The sequence below is a fragment of the Lepidochelys kempii genome, chromosome 9 (genome assembly GCF_965140285.1).
Source record: "Lepidochelys kempii isolate rLepKem1 chromosome 9, rLepKem1.hap1, whole genome shotgun sequence".
NCBI classification, from domain to species: Eukaryota; Metazoa; Chordata; order Testudines; family Cheloniidae; genus Lepidochelys; species Lepidochelys kempii.
Window position 1 is genome coordinate 11728353 of NC_136388.1, and position 19280 is coordinate 11747632.

A 19280-nucleotide genomic window follows, 5' to 3' on the forward strand; every position below is an offset into this window, starting at 1 on the left:
TAGTAACAGTACTCTTACCTAGTACTTCACAAACCCAGTCTCATTCTAAAAAGCATTCAGATGTCAGCAGATCTGTGCTCATTGTGTTTACAGAGGGGGGTTTGTTTTTCTGTGGGCAGGTTGGATTGAGAGCACTGAGTCAGCAATCGTGGTGTCACTGACTGGGGCTAGGATAGAGAAATGATTTGGGGAAACTAGGAAACAAAAATAATACAAGTAAAATGTTTAAAGTTGCAAAACCTGATAGTTACTTATTCATGTCTACTACTGTTTATATGCATTGGCTGTTTAGATTGCAATCTCTCCAAGGCAGGACCACTTTATATGCTGTGGTTGCACAGTGCTTAGCACAGTGGGACCCTGATCCTGCTTAAGGCCTTTAGGTGCTATCACAATACAAATAACCTTGATGGTGGAAAGAGGCACAGATTAAGTGACTTCACCAAGAACATCCTGCTTCAGTGGAAAATCTGATGTCTGAACTTGAGTTATTGACTCCAAATTCTGTGCATTTACTGTTAGACAACTCTCATCTCTAATAAAAAATGTCTTCCTATGAATTTGTCTTGCACAGACTTCTGCATTATAGAAATGTTTAGTTTAAAAATAGGGTCTAGAGCAGTGTCACTGCTTATTGTTGCCAAATTGGGTTGAAGAGGTTGAAACTTCTACTCTTAGAGAGGTCTGCAAGTGGAAAAACAAAGCTAAAAATCTACATGTATTCATTAATAGGTCTTTCTAAATTGCAGCTGGTGTTTCTGTTGACAATTACTTTGTAAACTGTCCATGATATAGCACGGGGTGGCCAAACTTCCTGGCCCTCTTAGTCGCATCTGACAATCTTCAGAAATTTGAGAGCCGGGGCATGCTTGACGGGGTCCAGGGCTTGGGGCTTCAGCCCCGCAGGAGGCACCTGATGGGGCTCAGGGCTTCAGTCCTGCTCCTGCTGAAGCTCGGAAACCCCCCTCCCCACTGGGCAGAAGCCCAGAGACCCCCATCCCTGCTGGGCAGAAGCTCCTATCCTATCACCCTGCTTCAAGGCAGAGATCCTGAGCCTCCCCCTCCAGTCTGGTAGATGGAGAACGGGGAGGGGCAGAAGGAGCTCTGTGAGCTGCACTTTAATGGTAAAAGAGCCACATGGCTTGTGAGTCACAGTTCGGCCACCCTGTTACAGCACATTTAACGATGCTGCTTATGGCAACCAAGCAGAGTCCTACAAAATGTCTTATTATAATATCTAGTACTGGGAATCTCCCTCAGACAAGCCATTTATGGAGAATAGAGTTAACTTAGGTACAGTGCTTGGAAATGGAGGAAATGTGGTCTAGACAATGGAAATTAATTCCCCCCATCTCTTTTTTTTTTAAATTGGCAGATTTTCTTTGCCTGCACTGTAACAGTGAGAGAGAAACAGCTTCAAGAGGATGAGTGAACTGGAACAGTTACGGCAAGAAGCGGATCAACTGCGGAATCAAATCAGAGTAAGAATTACTATTTCCCCAGCCCTTGGTTATCTTGGAAGAAAAATCTAGTGGAAAAAATGAAGTATATATGTCACTGATGTTTAAATCATACAACACTTAAAATTTTTTCACAGCAGATTAAGTCAATAAAAGGTTCCAAAAGCTTGAAACTCCATCCCTAATTTTCATACAGTTCTGTCTAGTATTGCAATTTAGTATGATGTGGAGTATCACTCAATATTTTGGAGTCCTGTAGTAAGGATTTATATAGCTTCCAATACCCAGGAACAACGAGAACTAGTTAAGGACACTGATAATGAAAATTTAACTTTTTTGGACTACTACTGGCCTTTCCACTACTATTGTTCCCGATTGTTAGGTAAAATGCCTGAGCACTGACTGAGAGAAAATATCCAGGGTCAGGAATCATGCCTGTGCTCCTTTTCCTTCTCTTCCCATTGAAATTATTTTTCAAATGTGCATCTTCCCTTTCTCCTACTCTGTTTAATTCAAATTATTCACCACCAATAAACTGATTTATTGCATGGCATCTAGTGATCTATCAAGAAGCTATTGCAGAATACATCAAAAATTCAGTGAGTTTTCAGTGAAAAGACCCAAAGTGGGTCGGGACCTCATTTTAATGGGGTCACCAGGTGTTATACTTATTGAGGCCCATTGCCTGGGGCTGAAGCCAGAGCCCCACTGCCTTGGGCTGAAGGCAAAGCCTGAGGGCTTCAGCCCTGGGCGGTGGGCTCAGGAAGCCTTTTGGCTTTGCCTCTCACACCGCTCCTCCCCGGGCAGTGGGGGTTGAGTGGGCTCAGGCTTTGGTCCCCGCTCCTGGGGTCGTATAGTAATTTTTGTTGACAGAAGGGAGTTGCGGTGCAGTGAAGTTTGAGACCCCTGGACTAGATCTATGTAGGAATGCTTTGCTTGCAGATGCACAGTGAAATTGGCTAGGACTAAAACTTCCTTTATGTGGTGATTCTAAATGTAATTACTTTCAGCCTGACATCAGTTGTCTTGTGATAATCTGCTGCCTACTTACTGTTTTGGGCATTGAACTGCTGATGAAGATATTGATCATGTGCTGTGCATTTGCCATGCATTAATTGTTTTTTGGGGAAAAAGGCTTGTAGTAGCACATTTATGGCTCTTTTGAGACTGATTGTTCAAGGTTATCTGGGGGAGAGTTCTGTGTCACATGTCCTTTAACTTTCCCAAAAGTAAGGTCAAGGACAGTTGATGTCAGGAGAGTTACAGCACTAAGGACTGTTCCTAGCTGACCTCAGCAATTTGGTTAAATTTAGCCATTATTTTAATTTAATCTTACATTAGCACTCCAGTGTACTAAGTGCTGCACAAATGTTGATGTAAATGTAACGTTTCAGTTTTTTCCCCAAAAGACATACCTTGAAATTATCTGCCACATTGCAATTGGGCCTGATGTAGTCAGTCTCGTCTTATAGGAAATGGCATTGGGTGAGGAGTGAGACTGGTGTGGTGCAGAATGCCTGCTGAGCAGCTACTTGGCCAGTGAAACAGATAGACCTCTCAGGAATGTTCTCGCAAGAATGTCCTGTGGAGCCAGGAAGCTAGCAGGATTTTTTATATGGAGACTTAAAGTTACTAAATTGGATAAAATGGATTTAGTAACACCTATGCATCCGATGAAGTGAGCTGTAGCTCATGAAAGCTTATGCTCAAATAAATTGGTTAGTCTCTAAGGTGCCACAAGTACTCCTTTTCTTTTTGCGAATACAGACTAACACGGCTGTTACTCTGAAACCTATGTCTCTGTTGAGCCCCACATCTGCAATTGAAGTCTGGCAGATGTATCTCTGCATCCAGGACAAGCACCACTGAAGTCAGTAGAGCTCTATATTGGCATTGGTGTTTGCTTGCATGGCTCAAATTGCAGGATTGGGGGCCTTGTAAAATTAGTCACAATATATTAAAGAAGAAATAAAAAGACCTAAATTAGTATTACTATACATTGTTGTTCGTCCTTTGAGTTTGAAGATGAGCATGATATCAATGGTCGGTTTGGGTTCTGTGAACACGTGAGTGGCTGGCTAGGCCAGTTTGAGCTGTGAACTGTCTGTCTGGCACACTGAACACAAAATGCTGCTATGGGTTACTTGATTAATATTTACGCTGCTGGCACTTCTGCTCTGTCTCAGCAATTATCCTCTGCTCATAGACTGTAGCTCTAGTATGGAATGAGGCTTCACCGGTAGAACGATCATGAGCGAGATCTTCCTAAAACTCTGGGTCATTGTTGAAACGCGTCAAGGATAACTTGAGAGAGTCGTTGAAACATTTCTTCTGGTGTAGTTAGTAGCTTACAGTGTGTCCAGTTCAGGTCACGTTTTGCACAATCTGGTCAGTTTTTAAGAAAATGATTAGACAGACTAATATTTCAGTTAGGTGGGGGGTCGATCTTGCTTACTTATTAAATCAATTCAAATTTTTCTTTCTTATTTTTTGCTCTGAATTTTGGCTCGGGCGAGTAGGACACAGTAGTTCTTATTTTGATGTACTACTGACGGTAAACATGATATGATGTCCTAATTCTAAATAGTTTGTGTTTCTGTTAAGAGAATAGCAAATACACATTTTCACTGGTTATTTTTAGACCTTCTCCAAACAAACCAAAATGTAGGTATAGATTTAGTTGAGAGGGTCATTGCGAAGTGTTTCAAACATGAGACTTACATCTTCGCTGGTTCTTTTTTGTTATAAACGCTAAACCTCCTCCCTCAAAAAAAATGGTCCCTAGGATGTATGGGATTGTTGAAATAAATGGATTTACTGTGTATAGCTGCAATTTGGGCTTTTCAGCATCACATTTATTTTACATATAAACATCCTAGATATTTATATATTGGTGGTGGTTTTTTCTCTAAATCTTTTACAGTTCTCATTGGTTTAATGGATGCCAGTTGCTAGAGCTAGAAGGAGAGGACTAGGCAGCATATTTTAGTTGTTTTCTCTAAATCTTACTTTAAAAAAAACAAAATCTAGCCAAAATGTCAGTCCTCACCAGTGGATTAACAGAGGTGGAGATGATAGGATGAATCAAATAATAAAAATATACAAGAAGCAAGAATGCTTTGTGTTTGAACGCTCATATCCCCCAAATGTCTTGTTTATTTGAAAGTCTGAGGCAATTCATTTTAACTTAGCATAACTTTGTCTGTGAAATTGTAGGTAGGTTAATGTACTTCTGGCAAAACTGAGTCGTAGAACAGGGTTGTGATGAGACTTGTTTAATCCTCTCTAGAGAGTAAATAGATTATATAGATATAATGAAAGCTGTCTTGGAAAATTTCTAGTGTATTCTAGCTATTCCAAATCTTTCTCTTTTTCTTGGTAGCTGCTGGCTGTCTTAGTTACTTGCAAATCTTTTTATGTTTTGGGATATCTGAGATTCTTTTAAAATGTTATGCAAGTCTTGTATTCTAAATCAGTGGATTAAAGGTATTTTAACTAGCAGCATCCTAAACTAGAATCAGTTGCAGTACATAAGGTTCAACCTTGACGTTAAATCTATAATGGGGTCTTGGTGCTAATGGGGGCATTTGCGTACTTCCAAAATGTAAATAGTTGCACACACAAAACAGTGTTAGGGTTTCAAAGTCTAGCAATCAAACCCTGGGAAATATCTGAATTAAGGTTGCCTGTCCCTGTGTGTATGCATCATAATGTTGGATCGTATAATGAGATTAACTTTTTCACAAGATCCTTGCCTTATTCAGTGCATAGGACTGTGTGCGTTTCGGGGATAAAATAGGCTTGTGGTAGTGAAAGCAGCTGTTGGTAGGATGCCTTCCTCATTTGTTGTAGAAATTTGGAATGTGTGTAGTGAATGAGATGGGGTTGAAGAAACAGAAGGGAGTTGTCTTATGGTTATGGAAGTTGAATACTGTCCTGGAGAATTGGATTCTATACTTGCACACTGCACCACAGAGTTACTGTCTGATACTGGCCTTGTCACTTAAACCAAATTTTTCACTGGTGGTCATTAATCGTGTTACTTATTTTCTGAGAACTCAAAATGAGACCCTGGGGTCTGATTTGCAGCCATGCTGAGCAGTCACAGCTACAACTGAATTCAATAGGAGCTGTGCTTTGAACATATAAGGTGCTATATCAGGTGTTCTCAAACTGGGGGTCGGGACCCATCAGGAGGTCGCGAGGTTATTACATGGGGGGGTTGTGAGCTGTCAGCCTCCAACCCAAATCCTGCTTTGCATCCAACATTTATAGTGGTGAAAGGGGGTCACCAGTACAAAAGTTTGAAATCCATTGTGCTATATAATGCTAATTATTCTGAAAAAACAGGCCCCGGGCATCGCAAATTGGGCACCTAAAATTAATGGACCTTTTGAGTTTAATCTCTCTATGCCTCAGTTCCCCATGTGTAAAATGGACATAATACCTTCACCTCACTGCATGGGTGTTGTGAAAATAAATTGATATCTATAAAACATTCAGATACTATAGTGATGAGCACTGTAGAAAAGTCCATGAGACTATTAATAATTCTTTATTTAAACCCTTTTCTGAATAGTGTGCAGTAAATAAGGCACGGGACAACACATTGAACACTGAAGAGAACAACATATGGAATAGCTTCTCATTCAGTGATCACTGTGCACTGAACGAGGCAGGGGTCTTGTGGGGAAAAAATAGTATGTGATCGTGTCATTAAAGACAGTGTCCTATAATATGTACACACAAGGACAGACAGCCTTAATTCTGACACTTCCTAACTTTTGAGTGCCTGACTTTGCAACTTGAACTTTTATATATAATTGTTTAAGTTTTTAAAAGTGGATTTGTTTTTTATGTTTAGTACGTGGAATCATATTGACATCTCCATGGGTCACCAGCAGGATATGAACCTTTAGATGCATAGCACAGGTCTTTGATTCTTGAGTGAACCCATAGCAGTGTAACTTGCTGACAGCAGAGGCTGTTGACTTGGGAATCATGGGTTCCATTGCAGGTTCTGGAGGGAGTGTTCTCTAATGGTCACAGACCTTTCTACAGTGTTCTCCACAAGCCTGACCCCTTCTGTCCCTGTCTTGACCTGCCCCCATTTCTGACCCAGTTTCTTCACATAACCTACCCAGTCTCTATTTCAGTGCTTTCTATCTGATTCTCACTCTCCCTCCCTGGATTTCTCATGCTGCTCACCCCAATCTCCCCAGGTGGCCTTGCCCAGCCATCTGCAATCTGTTTGTCAGTCCCCTCCCACCATCACACCCCCACTGCCCCCAAGATCGTAGTCCTTGGCTTTGTCTATCCTAGTACCTTTGTCGATTAAAACTTTTGTCGGTCAGGGGTGTGGGGAAAAAACGCACCATCAGATTTCAAACTCTTGCTCCAAAGCATGGAGGCTTTAGAAGTTCTCAATGAAATGGTTGTAAGAATTTATTTAACATGGGCAAAACTTAAATTTTTCTTTAACCTTGTTCTCAAACAGCTGGACCTTTTTGCTGAAAAATAGATAGATAAATTTAATAAAAATCAGCCTGAGGCCGTCAGGAAATCTTCAGCCTGAACTGTTAAAATTCAGCAAAGTTATAAGCAACAGAAAAACAAAGTCTTAAAGTTGTCTGACACTTCCCATTATAGCTGTAGGTGGTGCTGCCAACTCTTGCTATTATATTAATAATAAAAATTATATTTTATATAATAATCAGTTCTGGCCAAGTTAAAAGATTGCATCCAAAATAAATTGGGCCTCTTCAGCTGTTGCAACTAAACAATGAATTTAATTGCTTAGCTTTAATATCCAGTGTATTTCTTCTTGTGAGTGAAAGGATTCCTGAACACCAAGGGATTTGTTGTGTGGTATTTTAAACTGTTTCTGATTCAAGATGTCAACATTTTATAAATATTTCTGCAGTTCAGACAGTGTAAGAAATGGATTGAGGTGACCTAATCCGCTCTTGAGCTTGTTTTTGGAAAGAAAACTATTAAGAGCAGCTAGTGGCAGTTACCTTACTTTGTTTTGTTTTTAAGTAGGAAGTCAAAATATACCAACTACATTTAAAAGAACATTATTAAGGTTGCAGAGTAAACAATTGAGAAGCTAGAAAATGCCAGAACTAAGGTAGGCATTGATACAGTCTCTGATTACATGACCACGTACTTTCTTTCCCCTCGTTCAGTTCACTCTGTCCTGGAGATGAATCAGGGTTGTGTAGTGAAAGCGACTGTCTCTCTATTATGCATGCTTTATTTATTGTGGAAGGTATCTAGTGAATAAGGTAGGGAGGTGCAGGAAAAGAGAGGGTCCTTAATGCAGTTGCATGCTGCTCTGGAGAATTGGATTCTATCCCTGCCTTTGCCACTAAGTTCCTATCTGATACTAGACTAGTCATTTAAACTAGACTTCTCACACATGGTCACTAATTGTGTGTTCATCATTTTCTGGGCTCCTACAGTGAGACCCTGGGATCTGATTTGCAGAAGTACTGAGCTCTCACAGCTGCAACTGAAGTCAGTGGGAGCTGTGCTTTGAACATATGAATATGAAGTGCTATATAATACTAAGTTCTCAGAAAAACCTGATCCTATGCCTTTCAAATTGGGCACCCAAAAACAGTGGACACTTTGACCTTAATCTCTCTGCCTCAGTTCCCCATGGGTAAAATTTTATAAAAATAAATTCATGTGGATTTTGTAAAAATAAATTCATTATAATGATGAGCACCATAGGAAAAACCCACAAGAAAATTGATCATTATGTCTTCAGATCAAGAGTTGAATAGTGTGCAGTAAATAAGACATGGGGCCACACATAGAACAAGAGGAGAAAACAAAATATTGAATAGCTTGCTCATTTGGTGTGCACTGAATGAAGCAGGGGTGCTGTGGAAGAAGTAGTTTGTGCTCATGTAATTGAAGATAGAGTGCATACACACGGCGATTTTGCTCATTGAGGTAGGTGTGTGGCGGGGGGGGCAGCGGGGGGCGTGTTACTGTACTGGTACAAAGCATTACCTTTACTGCGACAAGCTGCATCCACACTAGGAGTGCTTTGCCAGTATGGCTGTTCTAGTGAATTGTACTGGCAAAACACTCGTAGTTTGGATGCAGCTTAAACAGTTTAGCTATGCTTTTCCAGTGTATCTTATTCCAGGCTCCCAATTCCCTTAACTACCCACCCCAAATGAAGTAAGTCTTTACCAGCAAAAGCACAGTATTACTAGTATAACTGTCTGCACCAGAGCCTTCTACCAGCACAGCTATGTCAGTCAGGTGTGCAATGAAGTGTGATCCTTGACCAACACAGTTGGGCTGGCCCTAATCACTTCGTTTTCACCTTTGCCAGCATTTTGTCTTCTCCCTTTTCTTATCTTACTCAGCCCACATTTTGGATTCTTACCCGAATACTGCATAATGAAGGGACTACTCTAAAGTGTTTTTTGGATTCACCACTTAGCCCTTGACATGTAGGCAGAGTAGTACAGCATCAAAACAAGAGGCTGTCCTGCAAGATTGCAAAGAGGTTGACTTGGAACTTGTCTAGGTATAAATGCCATGTAAGCAAGTACGGCAGCTGTTTTCTGTTGCAATACTTAAGATCTCTTGGACACTATAACTTGTTCACCTGAATGGGGTGGGAATACTGAACATAAGGATTCATGCATATGTTTTTTTTAAACAATGAAGCTTTGTTTTCCAACAGATGTTGGAAAAGTCTTGGTGTAAAATAACTTTTCTGTAGGTAAGATTTTCAGTTGATGTACACTGTTAATGTGTTCAAGATTCATATTGTTCCTTTCTCTGTTTCAGGATGCCAGAAAAGCATGTAGTGATACAACTCTCGCTCAGGTATATCGTTATTTTTATATTTGGGAAGTAGCCCCTATGAGGCAATAGGTTTCTTGAGAGATTATAGCATGCCTGGTATGGTGTCTGAAAAAGATGAAGTGCAACAACCCTAGAAGCACATTGCTTAGTGCACTATTTACAATTATGAAATTGAAGCAATAATTACAGAGGGAAAAAAAAAAAGCTAAGGCCTTTACAGGTATTATTTGCAGCCAGTCAAAAAGCTCTAAAGTCATGAGACACTTAGATACATGAGAAATACATTGGATAGATTTCTTTATTATATATTTTATTAAATATTATACATATTTTCCTTAATTCACCTTTTTAAACATTTCATGAAACTATATGGCATGATGGTTTGGCTTTGAGAGTTGCTCCCACTTAGCTATGTATAAGATGTCCATTTTATTTGGAAACTGAAGTTTTTCATTTAAAATCCAGGTCTAAGCTTTTAGGTGGCAGTTGTCAGACTACTGAAAAACGACACTGGAATAAATACTCAATGATCATTTTCTTCTGGGGCTATTATTTTGAGGGTGAGAATTGTCAACATACATAAAGCTTTACTGTAAAAATAAAGTTCACACCTAATACATACAGAAACTCCATCTACAGAGTGCCTGTAACAGTCTGAAACATTTAGAATAGTGACCATCATTAAGTTCCCTGTCACTGGTACCCTGATTTTCTTGAAAAACCTTTTGACTGGCTACACTATCACATCATTGTGCCCTGTTTCTGTGGAAACAGTCCCTGTTGTATGCCCAAATTCTAGGGGTGCAAAATATTTGTTCCTGGCAGTTTGAGTGTTGTACACAGTTATGACCATCTCAGAGATACAGAGTAATTGTTTGGTTTGTGTTTTTTTCCTGCTCAGATCACCACAAGTCTGGACTCAGTGGGTCGAATCCAAATGCGAACAAGACGTACGCTGAGAGGTCACTTAGCTAAAATTTATGCTATGCACTGGGGATCTGATTCAAGGTTTGTACATATGATTCTTGAACTTAGAGGCAGAGGGATCCCTTTTCTAGCTATTGAAAGAATTGTAGACTTACTAGAGAGACAAGGTGGGTGAGGTAATATCTTTTGTTGGACCTACTTCCATTGGTGAAGACAAGCTTTCGTGCTTTCTCAGAGCTCTTCAGGTCTGGGAAGGGTACTTAAAAGGCTTGTCTTCATGTACAAAGCTACAGTGGCGCAGCTGCACTGCTGTAGTACTTCCGTGAAGGTGCTGCTATGCCAATGGGAGAGCTTTTCCTCTTGGCGTAGTTAATCCACCTCTGTGAGAGGTGGCAGCTATGTTGATAGGAGAAGCTCTCCCGTTGACAGCGCTGTCTATGCCAGTGATTAGGTCCATGTAGTTTTACCGATATAAATCACAGTGTAGATGTGGCCAGATTGTCACAGCTAAATACAAGGTGGAACAGATTGTTAAGCATAAGGATTTATCACATTGTAAGAGACCACAGTGAAGTTAGCAGTTAACATGTCTGCAGTTGTAGGACAAAGAAGGGTTATTTGGTCAAAGATTGTTGTAATGAACCATAAATCCATTGTCTTTATTGAGTTTGTCTATTACAAGAAAATCCAGACACCCAGAGTGGTCCCCCAAGATATGTCAACACTCCCATTAAAAACCCACAGCTGGTCCATGCCAGCTGGCTCAGGCTAAAGGGCTGTTTAATTGCGCTGTAGATGTGCCCAAGCCCAAAAGTCTACACCACACTTATATAGCCCCTTAGCCTGAGTCAGTTGGCACAGGCCAGCTGTGGGTGCCTAATTGCAGTGTAGACATACGGTCAGTCTTCAGACACTTTCGAGGGCCATAGATCATAGAAAATTTTGAGAAATGTTTTGTACTTCAGCCTGCCTTTTTAAAGCCAGTTATAATCATACAGAAATAATGAAAAGAAATCATTCCATTATAAGAATATATGCTTCACTTTTATTTTCCACAAGCATTTTGTCTAATCTTTCAGGTGGTCTATTACAGACTCTTCAAATCTGAGAGCCTGGTGTATGGTGGCACATAACTTCAGAATTCTTTGTATTACATTTTCCCTTAAGCTGTGAAAGGGCATATAGCTTGAAATGGTTGATTTTAGTGCAAATGTATTTTATGTTAATAGAGCACTGTAAGTAAGGACATGGAATAACAATATTTTTCAGTGAATTAAAATGTGTTTTGTAAATCACAACAATAAATTTAGTCTGCCATGTTGTGCTGCAGCTAATTCAGTATAGTGTTGATTATTAGTGTAAGAAATTCATCAAAAGCATTGACAAATAATCCAAATAAGATTGATTCATTAGAAGTTTTTATCAAAAACTTTTCGAAATGTCTACAATACCATCAGCACTGCCAAAAGGAATATTTAAATGAAGAAAACATGCGACTTGTTCATTAGTTCTGATGGAACAAAAGGGTGATGCTGGAAGGCTTCTTAAATATAAAATAACTCCTTCCAAAAAGTTTTTTGAACAACCAATAGCCATCTCTAACATATGGTAGCCATTCCAGAGGCTAATTGTACCTGGTGATACTGTGTTCTGGCTTGTCTAGACCAGGAGTACCTATACTACATTTATGATACTGAAACATTTAGTCTGAAGGATACAAACAGCCAGTTGGGAGAGGTTATAAAATTTGTAAATAGCTTGAGCAGTTTTAAATGACAGTTATTCTAGCTTGTTTTAATAGTGGAAGTTTTATTCATGGATTCAGGTAAGATTTTCTAGCAAGCAACATGTTGTTCTTTGCAGCTGTCCAGCAACATTTGACCCTAGAAAGATTAAAAATAGTCAAAAGGAGAAAATGAAAAGGCTTTTCTGAATTATTTGACATTCATTCATCTTGTCTATTTTGAAATTAAGTACGAGACAAGAAGTTAACATGTTAATATTTCTGTTTTGTGGTTATCTTTAGGCTACTAGTCAGCGCTTCCCAAGATGGAAAATTAATTATTTGGGATAGTTATACAACAAATAAGGTAGAGTTGTTTATAATCCATATTGGTAATCTGTACACAAGTGACACTTTTTTGTTTTAGTTCCTTCTTTCTGTAACACTTCTTTCTTTTAGTTGGATTGGCTCCATCACTTTTTCCTGTTTGAAGTTTTAACTAGCTTGCTTTCCTTTTTTTTAAGTCCAGCTTTTTATTCAAAGTGCATTTTAGCTTGGGTAATACCTATTTCTATATGTTGAGCCTTTGCTTCTATTCACTGTAGCTCGTTTGCTGGGAGAAAAGAATATTTGTTTTTTATAACCCTCTGATAACTCTGAGATCACTGGTAGGGTATGCTGCAGAAGTAATGTGGTTAGCATGGGATCCCTTGGAAGCTTAGCAGTGCTCCTGGTGTTCATTGGCCAAGCATTTGAGTGTGTGTCGGGGTGGGTGGGTGAAATCTTTCTGAGGAGTTTTAATAACTAACTCGTTGTTTTTGCAACTGTACACCCTACTTGTGCTGCTGTTTCTGTGGCACATGCTTTCTGCTATTGTGTTGCAGAAGCACACAACCACAGGGTTTATAGAGAATTAATATAAATCCATTATAATAGATGTTTGGCTCCTTGGTAGTGAGAAATCTTGATCAAATGAGGAAGGACCTGGGGTGCAGATCCTCTGCTGATGGCAGTTGTCATAGCTTCATTGGTGTAGCTATGCCAATCTACACCAGGTGAGGTTCTGGCTCAGGAAGACAAACTGGAGGGAGGAATTTGAACTGACCAAAACCAGTTGCATGTTAAACTAGTAATCCTTAATTTCAGAATAGCTATGATACTATAAAAATGATTGTACTGAACTTGCACACATCTAACCAGGCGACCATTTTTTCCATCTCAAGTAAAATATTCAGCACAAATAGAAGCATGTTTAAAATCAGATTCTTTATTAGTGGGATATCCCACTCTCTTACTTAGTAGCATCTGCTGCAATGCTAAAGCAGTATTGCAGCTAACTAGGTAGGACAAGAATCACTATGGTTGAGTGTCACTGCGTAAAATGTGGTGTAGTTCTAATGTGCCTTGTCTCTCTGTAGATGCATGCCATTCCTTTGAGATCTTCCTGGGTGATGACCTGTGCATATGCTCCTTCTGGCAACTATGTTGCTTGTGGTGGATTGGACAACATCTGTTCCATATATAATTTGAAAACCAGAGAGGGCAATGTGAGAGTGAGCAGAGAGTTACCAGGGCATACAGGTCAGCTGCATTTTACTACATTTATTTTTCTACTGTTAGTCAAAGTGACACAGTCCCAAGCCTGCACTGTTCACTGCATGCTGTAAAGTGAAAACAAGTGTTAGCAATTTGCAAAATAGAGTATAGTCTAATCTTCGTTTTGATCACATTTAGAAATCACTTTTTGTATGTCACTCATTTTGACTTTATCAGTCTTAATGCTAAGTTCTGTGTTCATTTAGCTCTGCCAATGAGATACTACCAGTAGCTATCTGAGCAAATGGAGCAGTACATACTCAAGTGAATTTGGCTTCTGTATTGCTATTTTTAAAACACAAGTAGCATCAAGTGGTGGTTATTGTGTGACATACTGAGAAGGTTTTTTGAATAACTTTTACTGCAACAGTGGGGTATGACATTAACGTCTGCCATTATTCTGTTCCTAGGATACTTGTCCTGCTGTCGTTTTCTAGATGACAACCAAATTGTTACAAGTTCAGGGGACACCACCTGGTGAGTTTTGGAGGTGGGGGGTATTTGATGGGGTGTTTTTTTTTTTCAGTGCTTTGATTGTTTTTAAGCTAAACTTGCAGAGACTCCATTATATTGCTGAAATACATCTGTTTTATTTGCAGTGCTCTTTGGGACATTGAAACTGGTCAACAGACCACCACGTTCACTGGGCATACCGGAGATGTGATGAGTTTATCCCTAAGTCCAGACATGAGGACTTTTGTTTCTGGTGCCTGTGATGCCTCCTCCAAGCTTTGGGATATTCGCGATGGAATGTGCAGGCAGTCTTTCACAGGGCATGTGTCTGATATTAACGCAGTTTGTGTAAGTGAGCATTTCTATTTACAAATGGAGAGCGAGGAGACAATAAGTGTAGCTGTAAGATTTCAATTTATAATCTAGTTTTCAAAACAGGGTGGAGAGTCGTCAACTCTGAGTTGGCCACTTACAATGAATGTAGCTTCTTAGAATATGAGATCTTGATGAGACCAACCACCTGCAATCTAGTTCATAACTATTAATCATACATATCCTCTAGATATGGTTAAGTGATCTTGGAACAATTCAGACTGTCCTCATTTAGTCTAAGTTGTCATAACTGTTTGCTGCTCCGTCCATCTTTACCTGCTTGACCTCCTTTTGCTTCATAATACTTTATCTTTGCGTGATTGGATATGTCCATTTACAGTAGGTATGTGTACGTCTTGTGCACCAGTGCTGGAGAATTTTCCCTCGCAGCACCAGTACAGGCAGCCACTCCTGCGCTATGATGTCCCTCATGTTCCAAGCGGAGTATAAAGTGGCAGAGCTGCCCCACCCTTCATTCAGTTCCTTATTGCAGTTGTTCAGAGCATGCTGTCAGCTTTGTTCCTTCTGCGAATGAGCTGTTAGTGGTTCTCATTTTTGCCTCTCTTGGACCGCTTTTACTTTTCCATTATTTATCTATTCAGACTGTCAGTGGACTTTGAGCTCCACCTGATACTGGGGGGAAGGTCAGTGTCCCCCAGCTTCAAGCCCTGCTCCAGGTGTCAAAGCCAGTGCCCGAGAGCAATCCTCACTCACTGTTTGAAGCGTTTGGATGAGGTCACATCTGGAACATGTCTGATTTGCTTGGGCTTCAAGATAAGAACTAAGAAGCAAAGAGAAGAGCATCTCAGGTACATCCTCATGGAGGCTGCCCTTTGCCCAGCATCAGAACCACCTCTGTGGATAGAGGGAGTTCCTCAGTCACTCCATCCACGAGTGGCCCTCGTCTTACCTGTGGACAGATAGGAGGAGATCCCCCTCACCAGGGCAGTCCTCAAAGAGGTAACGGTGCTTGGAGTGCCCTCAGCCTCTGAAGCTGAAGAGGAGGACAACTTCATGTCAAAGTGCTCAGTATGGGATTCCTCAGCCTTGGAGGCTGACCACTTCGGTATCGAAGGTAGAGTACATCCTTTGGCCTCTGGCTTCCCGCTGTCTCATGTTAGTGGCTCTCTCAGAGCAGATCTGTTGACTTCAGTTCGTGTGCCAGGACTGGCGAGGGCGGCTGCTTCCTCGGCACAAAGAGTGGTGCTACCACCCTTGCTTACAGCAGGGCAAACGCCTGTCGTAGCACCAGCCACCCGGGAGGCCAGCACAACTTCATAGGATCTGCTGAGCCTCTCTGTTCTGCCCTCACCGATCATTCAGACCGACATCACTTTGCAGGGGCTGTTGCATGTGTTGGCTTCCACACTGGGGGTCTGTTACGGTACCAGTAACTTCAGGTTCAGTGCTGCTTCCATTAATCCCAGTGCCAGCTCCAAGACCAATGGTAAGCGCTCTTCCTCAGCGCATAGTCCTGATGGCCAGGAAGCCCGAGGATGGCTGCTGGTACTGAAGGCTTGTTGTAGATCACTTTCCCCATCTCTGGCTGGTACCGCTTCACCCTGGCCTTTGGAGTACTCCTGCTTCTCCTCAGTCTGAAGTGGGTTCTGATGTCTCCCACTTCAGGGAAACCAGGGATTGTTCCCACTCTCGTAGGAGTCATCCTGCCAAGAGTAGATCAAAGGAATGGGAGGGCCTGATCTAGGCATAATTGGCCCCCAGTACCATACCAGCTCCATCATTAGCCCTACTGGTTACAGTGCGGGATGCCTACTGCATCTAGATCTTTGTCTCCAACAAAAATTAATCCCAGAGAAGGTAAGTGTCCCTGCCCAGTACTGACAAACCATCAGAAGTCAAGAAACCACTACTCTATAGAAACATATCCCTGAGGGGAGAAGTATGTCCACATGATACTGACAGGCTGCTTGATGCTGGTCTTCAGCTGCTTTGGACAGTCCTGCGTTGGAAGCTTAAGACAAGCAGCAGGAAGTCCTAACCTGCCTCTTCTCTTCTCAGGGCCTCTTTCGGACAAGACAACGAGGCGTTCAGAAGACAGTGTTCCACATCAATAAACAGGAGTTGCCAAATCAAACAGCATGTGTCAATCAGGCTGTGGAACATCTGCATATGGAATTCCCTGACTCTGAGCATCACATCTACCAGGGATTCAGAATGCCTTAGTGAACTGATCAAGCAGGTCATTCAGTTTGGATCATGAATGGCCTCTCAACCTGGCTATTCTAAGATCAGTATTTCAAGTAGGGAGAGTCCCATTAGTGGATTTATACTCAAGCTGTCAGAACAGGAAATACTCCTTTTTTCTGTTTTTGAAGGTGGACTAAAGCCCCAGGTCCATCTCAGATATGCTTCTCTTCCCCGGGTCAAGGGTCTGCTCTATTCTGCGCTTCTGATTCCCAAGGTGGTTGTTAAAGATGAAGCAAGGATGAGGGAAAATGATACTGCACCAGTCTGGGCGAGGCAGCCATGATTCTTGGACCTGCGCAAGTTGCCTGTCAGTGAACCTTTACCCCTGCCTTTAGTCAAGGACCTGATATTGCAGAATCACAGGCAGTTTTTGCACACTGAACCCTCAGTTGCTACACGTCACAGCCTGGTTCCTCAGCAGCATCACACTGTTTGGAAGCAGTCCATAGTGTCCTACTTAATAGTAGGAAACCATCCACAAGGGCTATCTACCTTTATAAATGCTTCCACTTACGCTTTGGCTAGCTGCCCAGATAGTGTGCCTCGTTTGTAATTTATGATTAAAATGATTTTGGACTATGTTACACTTAAGTCAGATTTGGTGGTTAGCTCCATTCAAGTATACCTGGCCCCAATTTCATTATTTGACCTCCTTATTACAGGCAGAATTGTATCCTCTAACCCTAGGATTACAAGGTTCTTAAAAGATGTTTTCACCTTTCAGAGACGCTACTCTACAGTGGGATTTGAACTTTAACAGCCCTTACAGGTTCCCTCTTGAACCATTAGCCTCCTGTTTATTGTTACATGGCTTTTCTAATGGCCATCACCTCGGCAAGGAGAGTTGGGGATTTGCATGCCCTGGTTGGATTTTTCTGTAGACCTGTGATGGGATCCCTGGGGTGCAGCCTGGGACGGTGGGACCGCTGTGCCCCCTTAAATCTCCATCCTGGGCTCTCTAACAATGCTTTGCTAGTGACAAGCAGCAAAACCCTCCAGGTGCTGTTATCACTCAGCACAACAGCACACCCAGCTAAATTGTATGAATGCTCCCAGAGCCACTTATGAATCACACCAAGAAAGGTACCAGCCGAATTCCCCCCAGCTTCCAGCCTTGTACCTCAGGAATATATAGTCTTGCACTGCTCAAGACAAGCAGTGCAAGTTTATTAATTGGTTCACCACTGCATCAATGGAAAGTGGATATACACCAGCCTTTGTAAACCTGAGCAGATTTATCAAACACTTCAGGCAAACTCACTGGTAAAGATAAACAGTAAAAGAAGTTTGACTACAAACGAGAGATTTTAAGTGATAGCAAAAAGTCAGTTAGTTACCAAAAGAAAATAAAACATAAGCATGCAGTCTTAACTCTCAACCCTATTAGACTGGGCAACATCTAGATCAGGGGTAGGCAACCTATGGCAAGCTGATTTTCAGTGGCACTCACCCTGCCCAGGTCCTGGCCACCGATCCGGGGGGCTCTGCATTTTAATTTAATTTTTAAATGAAGCTTCTTAAACATTTTTAAAACCTTATTTATTTTACATACAACAATACTTCAGTTGTATATTAAAGACTTATAGAAAGAGACCGTCTAAAAATGTTAAAATGTATTACAGGCACGCAAAACCTTAAATTAGAGTGAATAAATGAAGACTCGGCACACCGCTTCTGAAAAGTTGCCGACCCCGATCTAGATTAAGCAGTTTTTCTCACCTTACTGGATATTTCAGTTCATAGTACACAGGTTTCATCCTTGAAACCTGGGCCAGCCTCCTCTGTTGGAGTCTTTGGTCTTCTGAGCATCCTTGTTGCTTGCAGCATAGGTGGGGGCAGGAGAAAAGGCCAAGCATGGGGCCACTGCGTTCTGTTTTATACCCTTAGTCCCTGTGCTTGGAGAACACAAGTCCAGGCATGTCTGGTGGACATTGCTGACTCACCAGGCAAGGTTGAGCAATTCCCCTGGTGTGGCATTGTACAAGTGAGTCATTGCATTGTAGCTCTCTTGTTGGACAATCGCTATTGTTGGTGGTTCAACACTTGCCCAGGCATTAATAACCAGGGGGATAAACGTCTTTGGGGAGCTAGTATCTCGGCGCTTCCCACAGCATATTTTAGTGACAACTATATAACATAATTCTCATAACTTCATATGCATTAATGATCTATATATTTAGATGGAACAGTGGGTTTCAGCAGATCATAACCTTTCTCATGATACCTTACAAGGCATGCTTTGTATGCAATATCACAACTATATACAAATGATGAATATGAGGGTTATAGGGTACTCCCCTGGGGTGTAGAGTGTCACAAAACCTTAAAGAAAAAGGACAAAGTTCAGGTTAGGCTACACCTTAAATTTTTCATCATGGCGGTATCTGATTTCCACCTTGACTAATCTATATATTGGTCTTCTTTCCAAAGCCACATGCTCACGATGAACAACAGTTCCACGCTTGGGATGTTTGCTGATCACTGTTTTTTTATCTAGATAGAGCAAAGCACTTTTGGGTCTGTTCTCAGCTATTCATCTCTTATGCAGAACGAATGAGAGTGTGTCCTGTAACAGTGTAGTGACTATCCAAGTGGATCACCAGCTGTGTTTTCATGTGCTACAAGATCAACTGCATAACGGCTTCTGAAAAGTGCTCTCTGCCTTCAGCCAGAGCGCACTAAGCTTCTGCAGTATTTCTGGGAAG

General features: G+C 41.3%; 1 protein-coding gene across 1 annotated transcript in view; it reads left to right on the plus strand.

Moving 5' to 3' along the window:
• Nucleotides 1-19280, plus strand: part of GNB4 (G protein subunit beta 4) — a 54587-nt gene that overhangs the window by 28062 nt on the left and 7245 nt on the right. Inside the window, exons 2-8 of the mRNA XM_073359318.2 lie at nucleotides 1376-1481; nucleotides 9279-9317; nucleotides 10198-10304; nucleotides 12250-12313; nucleotides 13365-13527; nucleotides 13953-14019; nucleotides 14142-14343. Of these exons, the coding sequence (XP_073215419.1) occupies nucleotides 1425-1481; nucleotides 9279-9317; nucleotides 10198-10304; nucleotides 12250-12313; nucleotides 13365-13527; nucleotides 13953-14019; nucleotides 14142-14343 (699 nt within the window). The 5' untranslated portion in view covers nucleotides 1376-1424. The remainder of the gene's footprint in view (nucleotides 1-1375; nucleotides 1482-9278; nucleotides 9318-10197; nucleotides 10305-12249; nucleotides 12314-13364; nucleotides 13528-13952; nucleotides 14020-14141; nucleotides 14344-19280) is intronic.